Source organism: Neodiprion fabricii, chromosome 2 (assembly GCF_021155785.1).
Source record: "Neodiprion fabricii isolate iyNeoFabr1 chromosome 2, iyNeoFabr1.1, whole genome shotgun sequence".
Classification (NCBI taxonomy): Eukaryota; Metazoa; Arthropoda; class Insecta; order Hymenoptera; family Diprionidae; genus Neodiprion; species Neodiprion fabricii.
Genome location: NC_060240.1, coordinates 26089064 through 26117059, shown reverse-complemented (window position 1 = coordinate 26117059; position 27996 = coordinate 26089064). Strand labels below are relative to the sequence as shown.

Below are 27996 nucleotides of genomic sequence, written 5' to 3'. Positions count from 1 at the left end.
TACATAGCACGCACCGAGACCTAGGAGGTCATAATAACACCGAGCTTTCATTGTTTCGTCTCAGTGCCTTTCCATTTCCGAATTGAATTCCCATTGTGTCGGGTTGACACCCGCTCCTTGCGACTCGAAACACCTTTTACTGTATCCACAGTGGTTCTTTGTCCACTCGGACAAATAACCACCACCTCTTCTTTATCGATTGAGACAAATGGAGGGTGGAGTGGCTCGAGACGATTCGATGAAGCTTGAGACTTCCCCCGATTTTTTATATTAAAGTAACGATACTTGCAAGATTTGCTTTTGATGTTCTTGGAGCACGGCATTTTTCTTTTATGCAAAAAATTTGAATCGAACGTCAGAATCGAGTCAAGGACTTGCTTATTAAATGGATTGAACAAGTTTCCATCAGAGTCAAGATGCAAATAATTCTAGGACTAAGTTGTAAAATTTCAGTAACATAGGAACAAAATTCGACCAAAGAGAAAGCGTCATACTTTTGTATTGACACGTTCCTTCAATAAAAAGTGGCATCATTTTTCCGATCTTAGTCTAAGATAGTTGATTATTCTCGTCTCCGCTACATCCATCCGTTGCTAACTTTTTTCATTATACATAGCACCGCTCGACTCGTGGTTAAATCCCCGCGAATTTTTAATCCGATCTGCAGCGCGAAAGGGAGTTTGAGGAAAGGAACAAACCGGCAAAAAAAAAAAAAAAAAATCAGTTGAGGAAAACATGTGTCCGCCTGATAATTACAGACAATTCTCAAGGTGCGGTAGCGGGGAACGCCTCAAGGTGCAAGTCTGTGCATATTTATAATAAATAAATTACTCGCGACGTTGGATATCGTGGCGTCGGTCGAGTAAGCCGCAATTGCTTAAATAATATGGCGTAAACCGAGAGTTACAAGATATCACTGCATCACGCAAACGGCAAGCAGAGATTAACTGTACACGTATGTAACGTATTTGCATACTGGATCGAGGTGCTCGGTTCTTTATGGCGCAAAGCCCCTGGGCGCAACTCACCTTTGATGTAGGTATCAACGCCGAAACGCAATTTCGTCGGATCGGGATACTCTGCGTGGGAAACACCCGAGTCGGCACCGATTAAATCAAGATTCCTGATCCCGGTTTTCGGCCTCGTCGACAACGGGACCGTGGCTCCCGATGAAGTCGAAGTAGGAAGGGACTCGTTGCCTCACGCTTGGAGGGGGGCGAGGATAGTCATTTACGAGGACAGACATCTCGAAGAGAAAAATCAGTCATTGGATAACGCATCTAATTCAAATTATGAACAGATTGAAGCACGGTAAAACGGATTTTATTTTCAGCAAGGGAAATGTGAATAACAGCGATGATGATGAAATTTTAAATGATTATTATTAACGCGCGTATTGATTCCTGATGATTTACCTTGAAGTCTGACATATGAGTTGATTTCTGTTAAAATTGTATTATGAACGGTGAAATTAATAACAGCGTTTTATTTCTTTGAAGACCGTACTTTTTTTTTCCTTTTTTATTGTATAATTGACTTGGAAATGTCGTAGGACTTGTTCTCTGTAAAAAAATATGTAAGATTTTCGAATAACGGATTTTGACACATAAGTAAACAGTTAGCAGCTGGAACCATGTCGCGATGTATCGTGTCGTTCAGGTTATGCTGTTTGTTTAAAAATTTAGAAAAAATACTTTAGAGTTTTGGAAATAATCATTCGATATCGAGAATTCGTTTCGAAAAATTATTTGTCGTTGCATATTTCTATTCGAAATAACGAAAGAATAGCAACGGATACTAGACTTTCTGGTGACAGCTAGAAAATTAATTTTCATTTTCTACCTAGAACTGTATTGTGGTAAAAAACGAAAATAGTCAAGGATTGAACGGTGACCAAAACTCAAGATTTCTCTCAGCGCATGATACTTCAAAGCGAGTTGAAAACCGTTTTGGTTAATTGTTCGAACTTTTCTCATTAACCGCCGAAGCAAAAATTGCAAACACGGTCATTTTCCAAAGCTTGGAGCGATTTCATTACTCTTGGTACGAAAAACAAAAATTTGAAATACAACTTGCTCACTTCGTCGGCGCTCCGAAATCCCCTTAACGAGCTTTTTGCTCCGAAATCCGTTAGCTTCGTTTACACGGATGTATAAAATTGATATACGCACTTGTACATGTATTTACGTACAATATGCTGAAGCAATTTTGCGAGGCTAGGAGTAGGAGGAGGACCCGGGTTTTGACCGGGATAGCATATGGTACGGTTCATCGTCGTATCGCGACGTCGTCTCCAACGACAACAGATGGTTCAGCGCGTGGCCACGGGTTCGTTTTTCGATGTTTTATTCGTTCCAAAGTAGTTATTGCACAATCTTGACAATCGCTGTCCTTATTAAATATATTTATTTAAATATTTTGAGACTACTCGACCGGTCTAGATCCCGCGTTTAAGTACAGACACAGCTTCGCTTTACTTTACTACGATTTTGCGTTGCGATTGCCAAAAAAGGATCGACGATAGCGCAAAATGGTTAAGTGTACCTTGTTTTTCGTAATTCCAACAATATTCAAACAGTTTTTTAACGATACCTGTGTAACACAATTTTTCTAGTTACCATAAGAAATGAAATTTTTTTCAGTGCAGTGATTAAGAAAAGAGTCGTTGCTGTTTCACCGAAAAAGGTTTCTGGTTCTTCAGAATATTACAATACGTACAGTCATTTACCAATTTGATTTTTGACACTTGCTAAAACGTATGTACAATATTATACGCAATGATTGTTTACACGTTACACAAAATGGAAGTGAGCGAAGAAGTTCTTACGTTATGAGGCAATTGCTAAATATGTAACCCACAGAATATGAAGATCTGCCATATTTTTTTCGAAATATAACTTCGTACTTCACGATATCAATTTTTGTCTTCTCCATTTCACTCAACACAAGGTATGCCGATGTCCCGCAATTTCACTTGTCATAGACGATTCGATGCAAATTTACCAGTTTCACAACTCATATTCAGCCAAGCAGGCACGGCTGCTGGGGTAGGAAATTGATTGCGATAAATTCGGCGCCTGGACTCCGAGAGTAAATATGTTGACACATATCGTTCTCTCCTTTATTGTGTAAAAGTGTGTAAATGAAATTGCACGGTGTGTATCACATTTTCAATTGACTCCCATCCCACTGCTTCCCTTTTCTATTTTTGTTACAAAATTTCTTTCCCGCAGTGTCGGAGATAAAATTTGACCTTACTGCAAATTACAGCGACTGATTAGAAGAATAAAACATCAAGATAAGCAAGTAAAATAAAGCGCCCTTATTTCCGCCCCCTAATGTATGCCCCAAGTCTCGTGAAACCCGATTCCTGCATTGTGGCCGGCACCTGCCCTGGTTTAATTCCGTTATGCAGATTTGGTCCGAGGTCTCTCGAAATATGGGAGTCGTTGAACCTCGACAGTGCGGGGAGTTGTCTGCAGGTTTGTCCCACGCGACGAGGTAAAATCGTCGAGACACCGCAGCTCATTTCGTTTCGTACGGCTAATATGGCTTCCGATAGGGATCGCGCTCATCCCTCTCACGAGTCGTAATTCCACGGGGTTTTGGTTCACCGTCCGAACCCGATTTATGGTCCCTGGATCTAAGGACGCGTACCGTACCTCCCGGTCTAATATAATAAATTTCAAGTCCGCCGAGCTCTCTGGCTCGCTCCCGATGAACCGGAAGTGGTCAACGGTATCGGTTTAATATCTACCGCCTCATTGAACTCGCGGTATACTTTTCTTCAAGAATATTATAATGAATGCACGTGGTGCCGCGTGATCTCGCATATGCTTACCTTGAGAAACGCGCTGCCTAGTTTATTCCATATGTATATACGGATGATTTTCAACCCTCGGGAACAATTAATTCAATTATATGCAAACTTTTGCAGGTGTAAGAGAATGCATATCGACTTGGGCAACCGAGTCCTGTCTCGTTTTCCATTTCCAACGTCTACTCAACCGTGTGAACAAATTTCTGGAATAGGGCGCGTCTGTGCCGCGTGTATAGCTATTAATGTTCACTATATGTATACGTAAGATGCCCGCATTTTACGTGGGAAACTTAGAAACTATCATTTTATCGCAGACCATTGGTAACTGGTGGAACAATATTAATTATTGAATTATATTGCCTGTATGTTAAATAATCCTGCAGGTATAAGCTGTGACAAATTATATGGGCGTCATTTTACATACATGCACGTAGAAAGTCATTCAGCGAAACTACTTAATTCTTTCAGCTGCTGGAAAAGAATTAGGTACAATTGGTAGTAAGTTTGCTTTCATTGGATCTTCAGTACATATCGTTAAATCTTCACTGAATCATATTTACCATGTTAGAAAATTGAGTTCTCAATTTTTTTCAATTTCTGGTCATAGTTCGACCGTTCTAAAATATCCAAGTTACAATAATTTACCACCAAATTGTTTATCCAACCGTACGTCTGTTTGGAGTATTTAAGTTCCAGTAAAGTCGTGGCTCGCTTTGTAAACTACAGAAACTTATATTCTTATTTGTATATTCAATGATTCACTGTTTTCTTCTACACTTTGTTTTGAGGTTAGATAGTGATAGAGTTAAATTTTCTTGGAATTACGTTGTGAATGTTGTGTTCACATGAATAAATATTCGAACGAGTGAAGTTCTAAAATAGTTGCTTTGGTGTAATGAAAAATATTCAAATCACGATAAACGTTGTTCGACCGGAGAAAATGAACCGAGTTTAGGTTTGTAATTTATTTTACACAACTGTTGACGTGCTATACCCCTAAATATGTAAGGTATTTCAAGGTAGACTATGGTCAAGGTGAAACAGTTTGCCCTACTTGCTTTTAAATCACTGGAATAGAATTTATGTGAACAAAAATGGTCCAACCTGTCTCACTTGATGAATTTTAAGAGTAGCTCGGTGCTTTTGACAGTTCGTACAAGTCTTGAACCAATTGACGTCGACTATCGAAAGACGTGCGAGTTATTCCTACAGTTGCTGGCGAAGGTAAATCATGCAATAACGTTGAGACAGGAAATGGAGCGGTACCATTGATGAAGGGAGTCGATATCGAGCTGATTGCGAGCCGGTAGGTAGTCCAAGGGGCGCTCTGGTGGTGCAATGAGCGAAGTGAAGTCGCGTGAGAAAGTATCTTGATGAAGAAGCAGGTCGTTGGTGGAAATGTTGAATAAATTAAGGCTTTTAGCGGAAGTCAGCTATGCCCGATCGATTGGAGACAGATAAGCACCGCTCCTCCCGTGGGTATTTGGAAGGGGATACGTGTTGGCTTATGATACACGCTAAACAACTTCGGACGGACATGAGGATACTTTTAATTTTTAGTTTACCCCGACGGTGGAATTCACCCTGTGGGGAGAAACTACGTCGGGCTTCTAATATACTTCCTAGGTGGGTTTCTACGCGGTGCAGGTGCGGGGCACGCATATGGGTACAAGGTATTAATCCAACGATATGCCCGCTTCGATCGGAAAGATGCATACCGTGAGAAATATTGAAAATTACCATTCGCCATTCCGCTTGCAGTATGGCTCGACGTCTTCTTGGTTTGGAAACGATCTTTTCGAACGAAGTGTCACCTATAGAGTTAGGCATGACAATTATAATGTGTTTCTGGGCACTTTTTGGCGTGAAGCTTGATACACTGTAAGAGAAAATCCGGTATCGACTTCAATAGACTTCAGTTTAGCGTCAATCCATAATACTGTCTGATGTCAATATCCCACTAACTGATGTTGAATTCCCGAATTGACCACAAAAATTGATCTATTTTAGTCCATACTGGCCAATACTTGTCACTTTTAACACGACCATGTTTTACAGCGTAAGGTTGAAAGGCTTTAATATTCGATTGCATAATTTCGTGCCTAATAAAAACGTCAATGTTCAAACAAGAGTAATTAAAAGACATTTGCCATGTGAATGAAAAAACGTTCATCACTGACTGGCGAGTACAGCTGCATAGCAATCGCGAGTCTTTTTACTTGCTTGACTATTAGTTTGTTTTCACCCTGCATGCATTGTCACTAACTACGTTAGTTTGATCCTTTTGTTATACGTGTTCGCGATAACTGATCGTCCGGAATGGTGTCACCGATAAATCGTAAGGATATCTTTCACCGCGTTGATGTGACTTTCGATGCCACTTACCCAACATCTTGAGTGCAGTGGGCATGCAGCAGTGGGGCAGGAGGTTCGAGAAATTTCGAGGGTAGCGGGTATGAGCGGTGCCCGTCTCGAGATCTGGATCAGAATAGCAACGACGCTGCTTCTTCGTCCCGCTCCTGCGATCTTGGGATTTCTTTTGGTCCATCTCGTCTTTCTCTTTCTCCGTCGGTCGAACGTCCGCGACAAAAGGCGGTATAAAGCGATGAACAAGACTCAGTGGCGGAGGCCGTGACTGATTATCACAATCAAAGTGAGTGACGTGACCCAAGTCAAAACGACGCTGAGTAAAAAGTGGATTTGTCCAATCACGGCCCTCTTTCTCTGCGGCATCGCTGGAGTTTTCGCATCTCAAGACCTCGCCACATAAACGTCCTGTGTTGCAAACAACAAAACCTTGTTATACGTTATATGCCTCCATAGATGGGCGCCAGCTGAAGATCAAGACTGTGGCACCGGTGCAGGTTGCAATGCGGTGCATCTCGAACGGGAGCTCGAAATCCCCGATCCTGCTTGGTTCCTTCAGGGCATCCATTTGTGCGCCGTTACCGAAACCAGCGCAAATTACTCCGGTCCTTTTATACGAAGAACCGCTACTTCAGCTTTTTTCTTTCCAACTTCATACGTTACTCCTTTATCGTGATTTCGTTATACCACACGCATACACCGGCGTACTCCGCCTCAGTGACTTATTGAGACCCAATTCATTGTCGACAAAAATTACTAATTGGCTGATGATTCGCCATAGCAGTAACTTTCGTTCCAACAAAAAAACAGTCGCTTCGATTTAAACCACTCAACGTTCAAGGAATGGGTTCCACATGTAATACGTACTTTCAGCCATATACTTTGTGCGGAAAATATTTTTGCCTAGCTTTCAATCCAATTTTTCCTACACGAAAGGATCGAAGTACATTTCACGATCTCGAGTAATTCAGTTTCACGTGTACAGTTATCCAAGAAACGAACTTGCCGTTTGGAACACCGTTTCGTTCCATGCAGGCTACGAACAGGGACGTAGACGTTTTCCATAAGATGCACGTGCGGTCCTCGTACGCACTTGTTTCGAGTGTGTATTCTTCTTCGGTTCAGTTCTCACAGCGAGCAATCGAACGCGTGTACCTAACAATTTCAAAAGACCGTTGAAGCAGATAGCATCTGACCAATGTATTCTTCAAGGTTCTGCTCATTTACTCCTATTTACAATTAGCAATGTTACTTGTCAGCACGCACCATGAAATTTTAAGAGTCTAAAGAACCGTGTAAGCAAGTCTCGAAAGGATGAGGGTATATGGCACCGATCCACCTGTTTTCCTGTATCACACCGTGTCTTGCAGGCGTTTTAAGAGCCTGGTATGTAATTCTATTCATACCTGTTCTGGCACTTGCAGTGGAACACGTGCTCCGAAGACGTTGTGGGATGGACGGTACTGGAAAGTCGTGACAGAAAAGGAGCACGTGTGCGTCGTTGGTTTGTTGAAATTTAACGGGAGGATTAGACGACTGGAAACGATCATTACGCACGAACGATGAGGCGAAACGATCCACCTGTGAAGCCGTGCGGGATGAACGGCTTGCATCGGAAGAGTTTCGAGTTTGAAAAGGTGGCGAGGACCACGAGCGTCGATTTCCCACGACAGAGATCATCCGTCCTGCAACAAAACCAACCGTGATCATGTGCCACTCCAATTACCTTCAATGACTTTGAGGTATTTCTTCAAAAGAGATCATCTCCGGAGGGTGCCATGCGCAAATACGATTCACCTCTGCTCCCGAGTCGCAGAGGTCAATTCATGCAGGGTATACTAACGAATCAAAGCCCATGACGTTGAAGGGGCACCCCGGGTACGACGGGATTCGAAGTGAAGGATTTTTGAACGAGATTCAGAACCAGTGATGGCGGGTGTACAGGGGGGACCGCAGAAGCACAGAGAGGGAGAGAAGCTAATGCTGTACGTTAATCGACCTTCGTTCAAAGGGCTGGACATAATTCCAGTGTTAGTGCAATACTACTCAAATTTCACAGTAAAAACGAACTCTTTTGGGTTAGATTTAACAATGTTTGATGGCACGGGGTAGAAAATGAAACTTTTGTAAATGTAATATCGAGGAACTTAGTTCCGAAGGATAAAACTTTTCCTGGGTTTAAAAGGCTTCGCAAATTAGCGATTTTTCACCATAAAGTTATCACCATTGAATTGGCTTTAAGCTCATACTCTCCGATTCGTTCATTTGAATTCGACTTGTGAGCGGACGTTGTGCGTTGAAAAATCTGTCTCCTGATGCATGCGTTGATGTAATAAAAATTGTATACGTATGGGACGTAGGGCAGGTTTATACCAGCCGCTGAAAGTTCGGTTGGTATTTTCTGTACGATGTAAAATAATTAACTATCCGGATCGTATAATAGCTCGCGATGCTGAGGCATAAATTCATGAAGCTGTTAAAGCTGTGGTATGAAGAGTGAGCTGGCGCACGCACGAGTCGTCCCGATGAGAGTTGATACTTTTCACTGTGCAGAGACTGTTAAGGCTCTATCAACGCGGGCAGAAGCCGCAGGGTGCTGCTCCTACTCATTAGAGAGCCAACTAACCATTAACACTGAGTTATGCGATGGCGCGAGGCGCAAGGTGCACTTCTTGGCAGCAGTATTGGTCATAACCTCTCTTCTCCAGGTACCGGTTGTGAACGACGAACGGTGAACGATGAACACCGCGTTATTAGCCGACAGGATAGACGTCTCGTGATCCCGGCGGAAAGAGAGAGGGAAAGTGAAAGAGCTCTGGAAACTAATTACTAATTAGTTGCCTTTGGAAAATTATATCTTAATCGTTCCGTGACGGTCAAACTGGAACTCTGGTGATGGGAAGAGCAGTTTCGTCTGATAAAAAACTCACGCGCCTATATTTATTTTATTGCATTAGGAACGGATCCTTAACGGTCTCTCTTTCTGTCCTTTAGCCACGTTCGAAATCATCAGAATCTTAACAGGATAGAGCATTGGTGTGGAAGCGCAATTTTCTCACCATTGCACACCAGAAACAGAAACAAACGCGGAGGAAAATGATTTTTTGAGTCAAGTGATATTCGTTTGATTGAACTAAATGTTATACTCAAATGCGGCAAACATAATACTTACTTAGTTCAACAAAATGCTTTTGTCGGACGAAATATCTGTGACAACTTAATATATATATAATTTAATCAAGCCTTTAAATGATCACGATGACTATTAATTCATTCAAGATAACATCGCGCGAGTTCTTTGCATTAACGTGAATTTTGTATCAATAAAATGTGTGATTAAGATGAGTAAAAATTTGTTTTAAAAATATGAAATTGTTGTACGAAAACCATTCGATTTTGTTGTAGTTTATGTTTTGTTGAGTCAAGAGTTCAATCATTGTTACAGATAACGACATTTGTAATAAAAACTTTTGCATTAACTATACCATTAGAGTTATATTATATATTTGTATGATTCAAGAATTCCGTTCCTTCCGTGCAATGAAACGAATGCTTTTTGAGAAGCATGAACGCATCAAATTCTCTTCTTAATTTCGAAAGTGATTTTAGACATTTTTTTCGCCATTCAGATCGTAGCTGATGTTTAGAAGAATCGAAGGAGTCGTATGTTAACGATTGTGTACAAACACACGCGTTATCTCGCGATCGGTCTAAGAGAAATCGATGATATTTGGGTTGCTGGATTGTGTTTCACATCAACTGTAAAGCGAACTCTAAGCAACATCGCGTGTTCATGCGATCGATTTTAATTGTCAAGCAGATATTTTCATATTTATCACGCGTTTTTCAACATTGTTTTATATCAACTTTTTTTTAGAATAAATACGCGAAGAGCTAAACGATTGTCACGGACCATATCTGGCACAACGGTTTTGCAACGGGATTTAAAATTCCGGGAGGTTCAATCGGTACGGCATATGATCCGAGATTTTTCCAAACAGGATTTTGAAGATCAGAAGTTGCTTCACGTAACGATTACAGCCCATTAATAAGATGAAATTGAAGAGGATGAAGGGCTGCTGCCTGTCCCTTGATACCGGTTTTCCATATCCACATCTTAGGCGGGTAAGAAACAGGCAAAAAAAAAAAAAAAAATGTTGAACGCGGTACGGTTGTAATTTATTAAACGTAAAACAAGGGATGTAATTAGCCCCAGCAATGCCCTGCTATTAAATAAATTTACAGACACTTTGAAGGTGCGCTTCCGAGGCGTTAAAATTCGAATGTCTTATACGATGAATTTATCGCGGAAATTCTTAACAATCACCTGAACCGAGAAAGATTTACCGCCGTTCTAATTGTCCGTAATCGTCGGTAGGATGCGCGCACTTCCATCTCTGGTACACGAGTACTTACTCCTGCAATAAGGTGTATAATTATCACGATCCGACGTCAGAGAAAATCAGGTGAAGATTGGTGCTGCTGCGGCTGCCATCGGTCAGCTCGCGAGTCAATTTTATCATCGCAAGTCGGTCCGTAGACAGTCGTCGATTGTTGTAACTATCATCATGTTCCCTGGACAAGTCCGGGTATAATTGTCGGCGCAGGATCTTCCTCGACCCTTCAAGTCGTAAGTGTTTTACAATTCATGCGGGTCGCGTTCACGGTTCGTTGTACTCGCTAGTAGCGACTATGCGTATATATACATATATATAATATTGCAGCATAGATCCCAAAGTGATTTACGGCCCTTTATCGACCGTTATTATCTCAGGTCTATGTTTACCAGATTCCGCCTGGCTCCGTGCTCCCATGCTCGACTTCGCCTGTATCAGGTTCAATATTTAAATGTAATTTATTGAGCTTCAGCTACACTCTATTAAACGGGCTGAGTCCTAATCTGCCCGGAAAACGAGCGTAAGAAATAAAAAAAAAAAAAAAAAAAAAAACACGGCTGTACAACACATCGAAGGAACACAGTTGGATATATTGGTAAAGACCCGTTTAGAGACCAGTGAAGATGAGACGCTAAATGATACTGAAAACTTGTCAGACACAGGAGTCAAATTTTTCGGCATCAAATGTTAGATAAATTCAGGAAAGTTTTTATACACCGCGGACAAAGGGAAGAACAGTTGGAGGAAACGTTGCGTTGAAGACAGGAAACTTCAGAATAATGTTTACAGCGCAAGGAACAAAGACGATTAACTTATTCACACAATAATTTCTCCCGTCATAAAGTTTCTGCACAACGAAGAAATTACGAATACATCGCAATAATATCGAGGTCTAGAGAAGAGCGTAACCAAACGTTTTTCAGCAGTCGTTGATTTTACTCCCATACAAGGGCGTACGCTATAATAATGATAATTAAAAAAAATCATATCACAAAAACCGATCGAATTCCGCAAATCGGAAAATCGGTTATTTACTTGTGCAATCACTTGTACATTGCCTACTGAAATCGATTCAAGCTCTTTTTAATGGGGTAAATTATTGAAAATCACTTGAAATCATGCCAAGTCTTCGGGAATCATAAAGTCTTTCGCAAAATCACTTGAAAATCGTTTGAAATTGCTGGAAATCGCTTGAAATCGTACGGAAATTCAATGAAATCACATTGTCACCGATGTACCGATAGACCTGTTTCGCCGTAGAACAAATATCATGCAAAATGAAAGATTTCAACATCAGATTCGACTTTACGAAGGTATCCTTTCTCCCTCGCTTTCTCGTGTATATCGGGTGTTCGTGCTTGCTTCAATTTTATGAAAACTTTGTAATCTCAATAACCGATTAGCGCGTATTCAGCATAATTGATTGGTGAATCCAAAAATATATCTTATACGAATTTATATCGCGAACGAAATTGTTTACTTTATTTTTTCAACGTTGATTTAGGAGCAAGATGTCACACCTTACGTTATTTCATATAAAATAATACCTGTAACACATCGTAGATGAAAACCATGGATTGTCCCATCTTGTCATGAAATCATCGAAAATCACCTGATCTCTAACAATTGGATGAAAATGTACTCGAAATCGTTCGATTAAGTATGAAATCACCTTAAAGCGACGTGAACTAGTTTTTAAAATTGTTAAATCACCTGAAATCGTAAGGAATTCCCTGAAATCACACACGACATCGAGAATCGCATGAAATCGCACGCAATCAATCGAAATCGCTGGTAATCAGGAAATCAGTCGTGCCCTTCTGGTTCTTAACTATCGATACAACTGTAATGTGAAAATACATTATACATTTTGGGATTGATAAAAAATCATTCAACTTTCCTTGACGAAGACCGTTTGTGTCCGACGAAGCTTTTCAATTCATCTCGAATCCAACGTACATTGTTACGTCGAAACTAATTGTAGAATTAAAATCCAACTAAGACTCTACAAACTAATGCGACCAGAACCCGCATCTCACTATTGTCTCCAAGCGTAAACCACACGCTTACATCATTTAATAATGATTAATCTTACGGATGGCATAACTAATAATCAATTTATCATTGATACCTAGATACGATAGCAGCCGCGTGCTTTTGATGGGGAGGTAAAGATATCTTCTTGGACTAGTGCATCATTTCACGTTGGAGACAATGATTATACCCCGTTCCTTAAATGCGGCCGTCTTACGCTGAAAACTTACCGCCGTAAAGCATTCTGGGTTGTTGCAGATGTCTCGGATCGATGAATAATACAACGAAATTCATGGGTGTAATGATGTGTTACGGCAGAAGCTTCTCTCAAGTTGGTACCATAAGTACATTTTGCACAGAAGTTGAGGCCTGAACGTACGTACCGGTATGTTTTTACCGATAATCGTGACTCGGAACTTGAGCGAATGCGGTCCTTAAGACATGCACTTTTCAGCCCTCCGATGCAGCATTGATGCCCCAATACGAGTGCGGCTTTTACCCTTCCGTTTGTCCAGACAAGTAGGCTCGGACCTCCACTTCTATCTTTCATCCTTTCTTTCCTTATTCCATATATTGTTAGCTGCGCAGTAATTCAAGGAACGACCAAGTACGAGTATTATTCCACATGAAGAAATAGGGAAAAACTATTTATTCAAACGTCTGCAAAAACTGCATCGGAATATCTTTCTGGGCATGTTCAGCGACGTTCATTTACATAATCACGATTAGTATTTTGGAGAATTTTTTTCAAAAATCTTTATCAACGCATCGAGTATTTCAGTAAAGTTTTATAATAATATAATCCGTTGTTCGGAAAAAGTATACTGTTTCAGTACCGCGTGCGATGATTGTTTGTTGTAAATTCTTTCTCATGGTAAAGCATGAAAAGTAAACCCCGAACAGTTCCGACGAAAAATCGATTTTATTTCAGTAAACAGCTGAAACGCGAGGCGATTGAAAATGATCGAGCATTAAAAATGTTCACTTTATCCTGTTTGGCGGTCGGTCTGCCCTGCGGCATTTCCTACCCACGCGTTTGTGCATAAATGCATATAAAATCGTGGCGGGAAATGGGACGGCGGTGTGGTAGCGAGTGGGTAATTACGTATGAGAAGGAAATTGAAATCAGCAACGCTTCGGGTGACAACCGTCGTCTGAAACTCGTACCTTCCAAGTGGCCTGCAATCACGGTGGTTAATGCTGGTAATTATACAGCAGAATTTGACCCATATCTTGAGGCCTTCCGCTCTGCATCAGTGATCCTCTATTCAACAATTTCACGCATGCAATTTACCCGGTTTTCGCGAAATAAGAACCAAACGAAACTCTTATGGACCTCGCTTTCTTCTTCTTCTTCTTCTTCTTCTTCTTTTCCCCATCTCCGACGCTCTGACCCTACGTATCGGCTTCTTTCTACCGCTACTGCATGCAGTTTACGTTTTGACGGTTAATATGTTACATGAATTTTGGTACCGTTAACGGTAAAGATTAATCCAGTTCACAGAGCTTCGGGTTGGACAAGTGAAAATATAGTAAACGAATTGCACTTATTAATATAGTAGGACAGAAATTATTCTGTTCAATTAATGACCGTCATCTATGTTGAAATAAAATCCACGAATATCTGAGTATTACGAAAGTAGTTCCGAAAATTTCTCATATATTTTTCTGTATTCTTCGCGCATAGTTTGAAATAGTTTTTTGGGAACACTACACGGTGTAGTCGAATTTTGGTTCCGGATTTCGGGAGCAAATTTTCAGTTATAACACGTCCTCAAAGCCTCCATTCGGTTTAATTTTGATTTTTACCAATTGTACCAAAGACCAATGATTTTCAAATAATTTAGATACCGTCTAGAAAGGACGTCAAACATGAAACCAACCTAAATATTTTCCCCCAAGCAACGTTTATGTAATTCATCGATTGCGTGAGGTAGGTCTTGAGTCTTTAAACAAGGAATATACTTTATCTTGACACACTTGAAGGCTGCCCCATATTCTATTGACAGACGGAAAATGTTACACGTTATACGCAAGTTGTTTCTCAAGCTTGCGCAATACGTAATTCGTCGTCGTGCATTAAGTATAATTCACGCCACCTCAAGCAGGTGAAGAGACACGAACACTTTTCTCCCATGACAAAAGCCTCGGGCATCGATTTCGTAAAATTCTTTCACGGGATTGAAATATAACGTAAAAAAATTTCGCAGACTTGAATAGGGATGATCGCACAAGCCCGTTACGAAAAATTCATCTTTGTAACAGAACGAAAATAATTAATCATTAACCGGTTGACTGGCATTGTATCATACATGATCAAAAAAAAGTTTTGCCAATTCTGCTTACGTATCATGTATGATCAGATCGAATAACTTTCTTGTTTTTCAATCAATTTGAATGAAACTTGGTGTACAATGGTTTTTGAGGTCACTGAATCTGAATCTGACAATAGAATTGCAAAATTCCATATGGCGGATCCAAAATGGCCGATCCAAAATGGTTACAAATGTTCATATGTTACAGAGATTTCAGAAAAACTTTATAGAGGGGTTTTTGCCGTTACTGATTACTGATCGGAAGTAAAAATTTTGAAATTCAATATCGTGGACTCGATATGGTTGAGCAAAAACGACTTGTTGTTGTTTAATCGGTTTTGAAAGTTTTGAAAAATGTATAGGCGATTTTTTTCCTCACTGATTATGATTTTTCAATTAGACTTGCAAATTGTATAATGGCCGACTTAAAACGGCCTACCCAATATGATGAACGAAAAAATAAATACTTTGGAAATATATGAGTTACCTATATTGTATTCGAGTTTGTAAGTAAGTCTTAACCCCGTAGTTAGCTGATGAAATTCACCCTCATCTCCAATTTCAGGGGTTGAGAGTAGTAGAAAAAAATAGAGTATCTGCTGCAATTGCCCCAATTTAATAATTTAAAAACGATTTCTGATGAATCGGAAAAATCGAAAAATTAACCACGGGAGTTGGAAAACCGTATTAATAACCCCCAAAATCGATTCAGCGACTTGAAACATCCCCATAATCCAAATATTACGTGAGTGGCTTAATTTTTCGACTTTGCCAGTTCGATTATGAATAATGAAAAATGCCGTGCCGGTCAAACGGTTAATTTGACTTCAACTTGAACTTTGGGATACTCTTTTACTTTATCACTTTGTCCGAATTTCATTAGTAAATATAGTGATTTTTTGTACACCATTCGAGCAATCGAAAAATCACACAATATTCGAATCTTTTCCCTAACGATGAAGAAAATTTACACAAATTCACGACGAAACTATCTCTCATCATCGATTTGCGAACACACTTGTTCGATCGTGAATTGCGTACCTACATCCTGTGCGGATTCAGGTAGACGAGATCTCGGGTCTGATTGTGAAACTTTCTGGTTCTTCCTTCCAATTGTCGGAGGAACAGGGCGGATCCTCGGGTCGGGAAACGGTAAACGGCATTCGGTAGAAAGTCACCGGATCGTGTTTGAGGACGCGATTAAATCCGGCGTACACATGTTGCCGTTTATGCCCAGCTTCCTTCGGCCGTCAGCTGGACCCTGCGCGACGCGTGCCGGCTATCTTTTCATCATATTTATATCCGGTCAGTCGTCCGATGAAATTTACGCAATTCGAGTATCGATTCGATACGAGCCGGTAATCGGGCCCCCCTAAATTACCGGCACGCGCTTGAATATCGTTCGAATCTCTTCGGCGTTTCTTTTCTCATCTTCTTCGTCTTCTTCTTCATCTTCTTCTTCTTCTTATTGTTGTCGTTGCTGTTGTTATTATTATTATTATTATCATTATTTTTATTATCCTCTTCCTTCCAGACGCGAGCGCAGCGGGACTAATGAAACGGAACCGGTGTTGCAGCGCCGCGTTCACAGGTGGACGAGGGTTAATGTATAATGGAAAAAATACGGGACTATAAAAATACTTGGGCGCGTGTAGCGTGACGGGGTACACCTTAGCCCGAGGGACTAAAAGGGTCCTCCAGAAAATACCTCGGCGCTCGTGCTACGAACTTCCATGATCTCACCGCCATCGCTTTATACGCACACAAACACACAGACGCAGATATGCACCTCTTGGTCTCTACATATGCGCAAGACGAATGACGAGATCCGCAACGGCATTGATCACCCGGTTTAGTGGCTAATAAAACGATTCCTACATTTCTTTACAATCTTCGTTTTCTTTTTTGCTTATATTTTACTTTGTATGTTTTGTTTTCTCAGGAACATGGACTGAGAAAAATTTTATTCGTTACAGTGGCTAGAAAAATTCGGTAAAATAGGTATCGTTAAAAAAATTGTTTGAATATTGTTGGATTTACGAAAAACGAGGTACGCTTAACCATTTTGCGCTATCGTCGATACTTTTTTGATTGTTGCAACGCAAAATCAGTTTTTGAGGTTTCTCTCAGTGTGATTTCATGAATTTTGAAAACTTTTGAAACTGTAGTGTAAGCCTTCCTTTGCGTATGTTTAGTCAGGTTGTAATTGATTTGGGGAAAACTTGATTGTTGAAAGTAATGATTGAAACCAGTTACGTGAATGGGGGCTCTTTTCTTAAATGTATTCTCAATTACGGATGATCAGAAACTTACCACGCAATATTATAGCGGATAGTGCAGAAATGAACAAATTGTTAGCGTCTGTAACTGTAATTAGGTGAAAAATTTTTTCAATTCAGTTTTTCTTCGAAAAGTATTTTTTATTCTTGACAATTTCGTAAACCGAAATCGAATGCTTTCTTTGGAAGCTTAATCATAAAAATTTCCTTCATAGATACAATGAAAAATTCTTATCGGAAGAGCTGAAGAACGAATATTGAGTAACTTTGATAGAATTTTATGCTGTTTTATTAATTCATTCGAAATGACTAATTGCAAACTTTCATCGATTCAAAGAATAATGTGTTTTGGAACGTCTAAGTCTTCTTTCGGTTCCAAAATTTAAACATTCGGCAAGTCATTACACTATGCAAATGAATCTCACTCATACATGTATCTCACATGGTCGTTTCTTCGGTATTATAAAAGACCACGTTTTTCTTTTTTCTTCTTGTAGTATACTATTTGTATCAGAATTACGCCTTTAACCCTCAAACTTTTCTTTTCGTCCAGAAATAATTATCGATCTAGTTTGCTCAGGGATCGAGCAGGCGGAATTATACAAATTTCGAAAACTTTCGTGGATACGAACATATCACACACACATAGGCAATTATAAATAGTTAATTAGCTCTGGCTGATCCGGAGAGAATATTTGACAATGGTATAACTGATATACGTGCATGTAAACATGAACGAGACGTCCGCGTCAGTGGTAAATCCAATTAAAACTGGAGCTAATCTCCGGGGACGATTTCCGGTTTCCGGTAAGCCCAAAGCCCAAAGCCTCGAAGCTAGGTCTGATCCTCTGATTAGCACTCGGTATTGATGTCTGCCCATCCTTTATAATAATCCTAAAGAAATCCTTCGATATGTATTATGTATATTTACGAAGATTATACGACGTATAATACATCCGTGTAACTCTAATTTTGTACAATGTATCTTCGGACAGAGGGATGCAACAAGGTGCTAATCAGTTATATTTTTACGACGGAAGTTTTCTGTCGTCTTAGTTATTAGATATGCCTGGAGACAATCCGCTATGACAGCATCGACAGCTTGTCAGTATGACTTTTAAGGGTTCCAACGGATATAGAAGCTTCTCGTCGAAGAGTAAACAAAGAAACTTTTCATGTTTAGAGCGTTCGTGAAGTGGTATTTTCCGGGTCTTGGATCACTCGTGTGAAACTGCTGTGCGTCAACTAGTACATTGAAAATGTTATTCCTCGTGAAGCCGAGACTGATTTTGGTTGGGCACTCTGAGAAAAATTTCATTTGTTACAGTAACTAAAAAAAATTCAGTAAAACAGGTATCGTAATTTTTAGTTCCGGTTACCGCTGAGTCCTTGACTCTTTTTATTTTTTATCACGACAGAAAAATATAGTTCTAGGTAAAAAATGGAAATTAGAAACATAAAAAAAAAAGTACACAAGTTGGGAAAAACATAATCGTTTATTCGGAAAAAGTAGTAAGAAGAAAAAAGTACACATTTGTCGGTGAAACATTGAAAATCGATTTTATTTCCGGTAGAACCGAAAGTTCAAATTAAACGAGACGTGACAATTTTTTACGCCCATCTTTTGATTATAAAATCCTGTAAGTTTAAAATTTCTTCAACGAGCCGTTTGGGGTATCTTCCGCATCGAAAATTTTTTTTCTAAAAACTTGATTTCCGAACTCTGTATGTCGGAAAACGCGAATATTCGTTAAAATAAGAAAAAGTGATTTTCGTAACGAAACCAACACTCCGTCTTGCGTCGCCGAGGGCGATGAAAAGTAAAAATCAACTAACGCGTGGCAAGTCGATTAAATCTCCCGAAAACACGGCACGAGGCTTGATTGGCCGTACATCGTCCGATATAGTCCTGGTGCGTTCGGCGCAGTGCATTGATTAATCGGGAGACGCGGGTCTTTCGAATTGGGCGCGAGAATTCAGGAGACAGCTTTATCGAAACTATAAGTAACCGCGATCGTGCAGGCGGCATTATAATACCGGTGAACGGTGAACGCGAGGTCTTTCCGATGTTCTTACTTGCGTACGTTTAATATCTCGAGGCGATTCGAGCCGAGGTTCGGATCCCGCCGTATTAATACATCAGCTGCGCGCGAGCGACGCGAGGCGAGGCACTTTGTCATTCCGTAAACGACTCGGTTATGCTCGCAAAGGTACCGTCGAATACGCCGCTAATTAGAACCCCTTACGACCGTGTTACGCGCCGCGACAGGATAACTTTTATGAAAGCCGGCGGATAACGCGCTTCGAGGAAATCTTATTGGTCGAATGAGAAGATTAAATCGATTCGCTCTTCGTTTTTCGACATTTTTAATTCAGAGTTAATTAGAATCGGACCAAGCCTCGTTTCCTGCCCAACGGATAACTCGCTTTGAATATACGGAGTGGATTCCTAACGACTGCATGGTCCCTTGGCTGTTAAAATTTAATTCGCACGCGTTATAATCTGAGAGCGGTTGGTTCATACACTGAGAAAAATTTTATTCGTTTTAGTAACTAGAAAAATTCAGCGAAACAGGTATCGTTAAAAAACTGTTTCAATATTGTTGGAATTGGGAAAAACGAGGTACGCCTAACCATTTTGCGCTATCGTCGATCATTTTTTTGTAATTGCAACGCAAAATCAATTTGTTCGGTTTACTCTACTTTTTTAGTCAAACAAGGCTTTAACGTCAATTTATCGTTGCACGAGCGTTAAGTTTTCACAACAGTTGCAAGAAAATACAGTAACAGCGATCCTAGTGAGAAAGAATAGCAACGGATACCAGACTTTCCGGTAACAGCTAGAAAACTAATTTTCATTTTCTACCTAGGACTATATTTTTCGATTGTGGTAGAACAATGAAAATATTTAAGGACTGAGCGATAACCGGAACTAAAAATTTCAGTGTATTAAAAGAAGACCGACAAAATAACAGTGCAGTGCCAAAAAATAGCAGAAATAAAAATTCACGACATGGCATACCTGAATGACTTGCATAACTTTGACCGTGGCTGGCACTTGATCGCTTTATGCTTCGAAGCCCACTATTTATAATTGAGATAATTATGACGGAGCGTGGCTGCTGCAGTTAATAATCACTGTCTGCTGGTTGCGGAATTGGGCCTGATTAAACCGTATAATACGCAATTGTCATGGTATGCCATGTATACGCATGTAATATAAGTGAAGCGGCTACCTGTGGAGTCTGATTCGCAGCAGTGCGGTGTCAAAAAAAAAAAACAAAATTAATCAATTAAACGCCGGGCGTTTTAACGATCTCTACGGACTGTACGAGGCGTAATTAAACGTTAATTATTGGTGGTTTTGTACGTATGTATCACACATGACATATGTGTATATATCTTTTTCGCGCCATTGGTGTATGTATTGAATTATACGAATATGACAGGTCTTCCTAAGGATCGAAAAACGTTGGAAGGAAATCGACGCTTTCAATTGAACTGATGTTACGGCCGACTTAAGTGTATGTGATAATATTTGTGAATCATAAACTCAGCCTCTGAAGCTGTAAGAAAATTTGTGTACATCGACTCTCGTTAAATAATTGCGGATTGATTTATATTTGGATAATTTAAATGCCTCCGTTATTTCAACAAGATATAGCAACTTTAATTAAAAGATCGTATCGGAATGAAAAACACTTACGGTACTCCGAATTTATTAACGATTTAAAACTCGCGTGCTTGTTTATGCACCTCGATATTCGACGCGAAGTTTTATTTTACTTTCACATGTGTAAAGTAAGCATGCAACTGTGTGACGTGTACTTTTCCCAGTACGGCGGAATGAAAGTGATCTTTTGATTGATATCGCTGTCAAAAATAATACGATTCTAACGGAATTTGTAGTAAGTATTTACAATTTGTGTAATAAATGAGAGAAAAACACTCATCGAATAATCACAAGCTTCCAATGATTTGAAAGAACTGTATTAAATTTTCTTGGAAAGTTGTAGACAATTCGAATAAAATATTGTCAAATACTTTGTTTGATCACAGACAGGCATTTTGAATTGATCCCGTATGACGTTCTTAATATAATCATTGTGAAACCATATTTTAGATCCATTTAGATGAAGAATCTCTGTACAGATTCTCTACAACAGAAGAGATACATTTTCAGAATCAAATCGGAGAGAAAAGTTCTTTTTTCCAAACTTCTTCTTCCGATTTCGAAAGTGAGTGACGTTTATCTTCGAATGTTGTAAAAATAATAGAAATAACAATTACACTTGGCATCGTTGAAAATTTAATTTTACAACATCGCACTGATATTGATGATGATCTATAAACGTTGGATTGGCTGTCGAAAAAAAAAGATGATTTGTCTCAGTTACTTCGTAAAAAATAGTCCGGATACAGAGTTCGGAAGATTAATTTTATCTTTAGATGATAACATCGGTGGAATGTAAAATTACAACATTCCACCGATAAAAATTATAAAAAAAATGGTTCAGTGAGTTCGTTGAAAATAGTATTTTAAATAAAATGAGCCATCATTGAATAAAGGCTAAAGAATTCACGAGATTTCTAGTTTTAAGCGAATCATCAATATCCAAGTTCTGTTTAGAATTTGAGTAATTTCTGTTTTTGTATTTTCTAAAAAGATCAGACCGCGAATGCGGTAATTCGATAAATACAGAATTCACTGCCATTTCTTAATAAAGTGAATAGATGGTGTCGATTCTTGGTGAACAAACCTCCTTAAATCGAAGCGATGACGTGGAAAACGAGGGGACTTATTTACTTGGTTGAGCCGGCAATAATTAAACGCGGGATCGGCGATACAGGCTGCTCGACGCTCGGGTGACAGAGTCTTGACACCGAGGCACGGAACCATGTTCAACATGGAAATACAGTCAGGGCGCCAAGCTGACGCGAAGAAGAACTTATGGGAGAGACGTGTAATTAATATTGAACTTGATCGAAACACGTGTTGTTATATGTGTGTGGAAACATGCGAACACAACATGCTTATGTATCCACAGACTGAGAGAAATTTTTAGTTCCGGTTACCGCTCAGTCCTTAAATATTTTCATTTTTTACCACAATCGAAAAATTCAGTTCTAGGTAGAAAATGAAAATTAGTCTGGTATCCGTTACTATTCTTTCTCATTACGATCACTGTTGCTGTATTTTCTTGTAACTGTTACGAAAATTTGATGCTTGTGCAACAATAAATTGTTGTTATAGCCTTATTTAACTAAAGAAGTACAGTAAACCTCGAAATTTTTCTAGTTACTGTAACAAATGAAATTTTTTTCAGTGTACGTGGTCGGCGTTTATTAAGGCCTACCAAAACCAACCATATGTGTTATTATCCTTCTAATTCTTTTATCAATGTTTGTTTGTTTTATAATGTATTTTACTCTACGTTTAAGATGTTACGAATGTAAATAAGTAGCGCGCATATTTATGACTAATTGATTGTTCGTTATTTTTAGTGCCTCGATCCCGATGCCTCCTAAAGGAGCAGCGTAATCAGAAAACGACCACCTGGTGACAGATATCCGAGCAATTAACCCGTTCACTCTAAAATGAAAACGACGTTCAAAAGATTTTTCGGTAGCACCTTCTACCTTATAAAAAATTTTGAACGTTTAGATCACAGGTTTCCGATGGATATTGAAGAGGCACCATCACATTATTTCACAGCCTGAACATAAATGATAATAACACAATTGAAAGGGGCATTTTTGGCATACTTACTCGGCTATGCCCTTAACTTAAATTATTTAATCGAAATCTGTTTTAGTTTTTTTCAGCGCTTGAATTACTTCGGCACGTAATCGAAGAGATTAAAAATGGTCACCCTATGCGAACGCAGTTATGGGACGGTGCTGGACTCCCTCCTCTGTGAAAGTTATAAGGTTGCCCGTCGCCCTTTGGCACCGAGGTGGAAACCGAGCACCTTGAAAGGCGGCACATGAATGACACGCGCCAAAATTAAGGGGATTCCATATCTTTTACCGCACGCTCATGTATATCTATGGAGTGGCGCGAGTGACCCGGTGGGTGAAAATTGGCGATTTCCGTTACCCCGAGACAACCCAGCAGTGATCGTCTTTCCGTGTAAACTGCATCTAATTGCTTTGGTCGCTCATGCAGGTCGTTCGGGTGCATTGTGGAAACGCTATAGAAACTTTATATGCTGCGGCATAGTTGCATCTGGAATAATCGAGTGCTCGAGTGAAAGAAATTTTCAATTCCGTGGGAACGTAAAAAAAAATTCAGTGACAATAAATAGAATTAATTTACAGTGAAGACACTTTTTATACAAAAATGTAATCGAATTTTCTCCATGAAACGACATGCTTCATTGATTCAAGTAAATGTTCATACCTAACTATGTCAGCAGATATTAGTGGGATCATAATTATATAACCAAAGTTTCTCTAATTTTTTTGTGCGTGGTGGAAAAAATGTCATTTCCAAATTTTGTAAAATTAAAATGTTCTTCAACTTCATGTTAGTTAAAACTGAAACGAAATGACTATGGTTCATTTAAGGTGGAATTTTAAATATATTTATATTCTATTCTTTAATATTTTGATTAATTTATACTTCAGACTAAAAAACGTGCATCAAATTATTTTTGAATTTATTTAGGACTTTACTTGAGATTTTATGGTTGATTCGGTAGCAGAAGGTCGTATCTGTCAGTCCAGATGACATTTGTCTCTTCATTAAACTGTTATTCAATTTCAATATTTCTAATCATTATTTCACGTTTTGAGCATAGATAGGGTAAAAAAAAAAATATATATACACCGTTTTGCCTTTTTCAACAGCATGTGATATAGAGTAATACGTCATTATCCATCGAAAATATTATTCACGTTTATTTTCCGATTGAAGATTGCTTTTCTGAAATAGAACAATCGTGTAAGAACTCACGAATCAAGTTGAAAGTGATGCAAGGAAAAAATTTAAAAAATTAGTTGTAAAATAGACATAGTATGCGGAATCTATGGAGCGTTAATCCAGGACGTAAAAAGTCACGTCGCAAAGAACTCTAACCTCGAGAGTGCTAATCCTGGACGTCAAAACCTACCACGTAGAGGACCCGGAGTGCCAAGCCTACCGATCACGAGTCTTGGAAGTTAAGACTCGCCAAGTAAAGGACCTGGACATCCAAAACTACGAAGCGTTAGTCCTGGTAGTTGAAATCCAGCAGGTAAAGGACCTGAAGAGCCAGAACTATGAAGCGTTAGTCCTGGTAGTTGAGATCCATCAGGTACAGGACCTGGACATCCAAAACTACGAAGCGTTAGTCCTGGTAGTTGAAATCCAGCAGGTAAAGGACCTGAAGAGCCAGAACTATGAAGCGTTAGTCCTGGTAGTTGAGATCCAGCAGGTAAAGGACCTGAAGAGCCAGAACTATGAAGCGTTAGTCCTGGTAGTTGAGATCCAGCAGGTACAGGACCTGGACATCCAAAACTACGAAGCGTTAGTCCTGGTAGTTGAGATCCAGCAGGTACAGGACCTGGACATCCAAAACTACGAAGCGTTAGTCGTGGTAGTTGAAATCCAGCAGGTAAAGGACCTGAAGAGCCAGAACTACGAAGCGTTAGTCCTGGTCGTTGAGATCCAGCAGGTAAAGGACCTGAAGAGCCAGAACTATGAAGCGTTAGTCCTGGTAGTTGAGATCCAGCAGGTACAGGACCTGGACATCCAAAACTACGAAGCGTTAGTCCTGGTAGTTGAAATCCAGCAGGTAAAGGACTTGAAGAGCCAGAACTATGAAGCGTTAGTCCTGGTAGTTGAGATCCAGCAGGTACAGGACCTGGACATCCAAAACTACGAAACGTTAGTTCTGGTAGTTGAGATCCAGCAGGTACAGGACCTGGACATCCAGAACTACGAAGCGTTAGTCCTGGAAATCGAAATCCAGCAGGTAAAGGACCTGAAGAGCCAGAACTATGAAAAGTTAGTCCTGGTAGTTGAGATCCAGCAGGTACAGGACCTGGACATCCAAAACTACGAAGCGTTAGTCCTGGTCGTTGAGATCCAGCAGGTAAAGGACCTGAAGAGCCAGAACTGTGAAGCGTTAGTCCTGGTAGTTGAAATCCAGCAGGTAAAGGACCTGAAGAGCCAGAACTATGAAGCGTTAGTCTTGGTAGTTGAGATCCAGCAGGTACAGGACCTGGACATCCAAAATTACGAAGCGTTAGTCCTGGAAGTCGAAATCCAGCAAGTAAAGAACTTGAAGAGCCAGAACTATGAAGCGTTAGTCCTGGTAGTTGAGATCCAGCAGGTACAGGACCTGGACATCCAAAACTACGAAGCGTTAGTCCTGGTAGTTGAGATCCAGCAGGTACAGGACCTGGACATCCAAAACTACGAAGCGTTAGTCCTGGTCGTTGAGATCCAGCAGGTAAAGGACCTGAAGAGCCAGAACTATGAAGCGTTAGTCCTGGTAGTTGAGATCCAGCAGGTACAGGACCTGGACATCCAGAACTACGAAGCGTTAGTCCTGGAAATCGAAATCCAGCAGGTAGAGAATATGGAGCGCAGGATCAAGAGGTAGAGAACCGGGTGCTCGAAATCTGCGGAGCGCGATTTTCGTACGTCCACTCTACTGCGCGTTTATTTCCAGACTGAGGAATTCGGCAAACTGATTTTCGTCGTTGACGGTTATCGATCGATGACGTAACAGGAGAAAAAAATTTCGCTAACGTCAAAATAGAACGTTTGGATATCCGGACATTCAAAATTTCCGCCTTTCAGCTTTAATATAGCGAATATTTGATTCATAGGTACACTGAACAGTGATTGATAATTGAGGTAACCGTCTTACCAACATCTTAATCAATATCAGGACAACACAAAGGATGATGGAATAACAGATAAACTCCACATACATGTGACAAGCTATAGATTCTCGGACAACTCGACGCCGATGTTGTATATTTTTGCCAAAGAATCAAGAGCAACAGAAAGAAGATCAAGAGAATAAGTACACAAAGCATTTCACAAGCCTCTTCTCCTTGAAAAGGACGGGATCGTGGCGCATGCAGGGGCACCGTTACCGAAGCAGTTTCGACCCCGAAGGATCATAGCATGAAATCGCTACGCATCGCGGCATGGGCTGCTTCTCACCTGCCGTACAGGTGCCCCCACTACCATAGGGTGCCCACCTATCCCATACAGTCTACACGTCTCACATTAAAGCGCCTGCATGTGGATTCACTCTGTCTCTGTGTGAATATTGCCGCATGCTCGGCTTACCGCGAGATTGACTGTATAAGATGGATAGACAGATTGTCGAGTGTTGAAATAAGATATTTAAACGAGGTTGATTTTTTCGGCTAAAATGATGAAAAGGGGCGAATTCAGGCGGTCGATTGATCAAATATTGATCAGTTTTGTCAATTTTATAACGAGATATTAGTGAGAGTAAAAACTGAAGTGGCATAGATATAAAAATTTTGATAATGGTGATGATAGGAAACGAACATTGAGCGAGTAACCAATTTTTTTTTACCTTATCTTCACGAATTGAGTGGAAAAATTGATCAATTTGAGGTAGGTACATTAGGTGGGAACTGAAAGTGGATTAAGGGTTGATTAACTCTGTCATTTCGTGTACACCGATCACTTTGTTTATTGTGAAACAGATCTGAAGAAATGTATCTTATATATTTGCCGTTCAAACCGTGTTCCGCGATGGTTAGAGACAATTTTATTTCTGCATTCACTTTTCTTTTTTACCACACTTGTTCTAGTTTTCGTTCGATTTTTAAGGATACGCATTTTTTGTACGATTGAATTTAAAACGAACAATATCAGCGAAGTATCTTAAAATTTCCAGAAAAGCTTCGGAAAGTGAGTTCTTTTGGAACGGGATATAAATATTTTCACAATAAGCGCGAGTTATTCACACGCGAAGAATACCTAATTATTCGTAACGGTTTGGAACTATATTGAGAAGTGAGCTAGATATCGAATACCGGAAATGATTGGGAAGTAATGCAAGATAATTAGAAATGTCGTTAACTTGTGCATTCAAGTAGTGCACAAATCTGTTTGCTCGATAAGATAACCGAGTGTCCGAAAATGATTAGAAACGCATTACATCAAAGTCTTGCTTGACGTTTCCAGCATGGTCGAACAGTACATGCAACACTGTACCGTTCCAACTTGGCATTCAATAGGTCAATGGAATTTGAAGGAATTTACCATCTCCGATGAGTCTTTCGTTGTCTGACGTTGCTCGTGCCTAAATTGGATTCTTGTCGAATACAAATAAAAATATGATAAAAGAAAGGTTCAAGATGAATTTAATTGGAACGATCTTTTCTTGACATGTGAAGAATTTTTCAATACGGCAAAAACAGATCCGACTATTTGTCACTCTGACAAAAATGAAGCGTACGGAATATCTAAAGAACATTACAGGCAATGTAAATTGGAACAATTTCACATTTTTTGCACACTTGTTTGATACAATTAATGTGCCCACACTTTTCCTCGATACTTCATAATTTTACCCATGGTATCTTCAAGCGATGACAGTATTCTACGATTCCTTTACATGCACAAACAGGTACTATTCATGCAAATTCAATGTATTATGGTCCGTTATGTTTGTAAAGAAATTTTTTAAAGCCCTCCAGATGAATTTCTTCTGTCGCCTTCTCGGTAATTGGTGACAGAAATTGATTTCAGATGATGTGTTTAAGAAACCATTCACAATTGAAATTCCGATTTCAGCAATTGA

At 39.8% G+C, this 27996-nt stretch overlaps 2 protein-coding genes across 3 annotated transcripts in view; one reads left to right on the top strand and one right to left on the bottom strand.

The window, feature by feature from the left end:
• Positions 1 to 27996, bottom strand: part of LOC124174869 (kelch-like protein diablo) — a 135795-nt gene that overhangs the window by 29100 nt on the left and 78699 nt on the right. For both annotated transcript variants that reach the window (XM_046554445.1, XM_046554444.1), the window contains exon 3: positions 7594 to 7872. In XM_046554445.1, the coding sequence (XP_046410401.1) occupies positions 7594 to 7800 (207 nt within the window). In that variant the 5' untranslated portion in view covers positions 7801 to 7872. The remainder of the gene's footprint in view (positions 1 to 7593; positions 7873 to 27996) is intronic.
• LOC124175607 lies at positions 24233 to 25803 on the top strand. The gene is made up of 2 exons (XM_046556008.1): positions 24233 to 24263; positions 24335 to 25803. The coding sequence occupies exons 1-2, from the start codon at positions 24233 to 24235 to the stop codon at positions 25801 to 25803; spliced, it is 1500 nt and encodes a 499-aa protein (XP_046411964.1).

Coding starts and splice junctions, on each gene's coding strand:
- LOC124175607 (XM_046556008.1), top strand. CDS start 24,233: ATGCGGAATCTATGGAGCGTTAATCCAGGAC. Junction 24,264..24,334: donor ATGGAGCGTTAATCCAGGAC/GTAAAAAGTCAC, acceptor CCTACCACGTAG/AGGACCCGGAGTGCCAAGCC.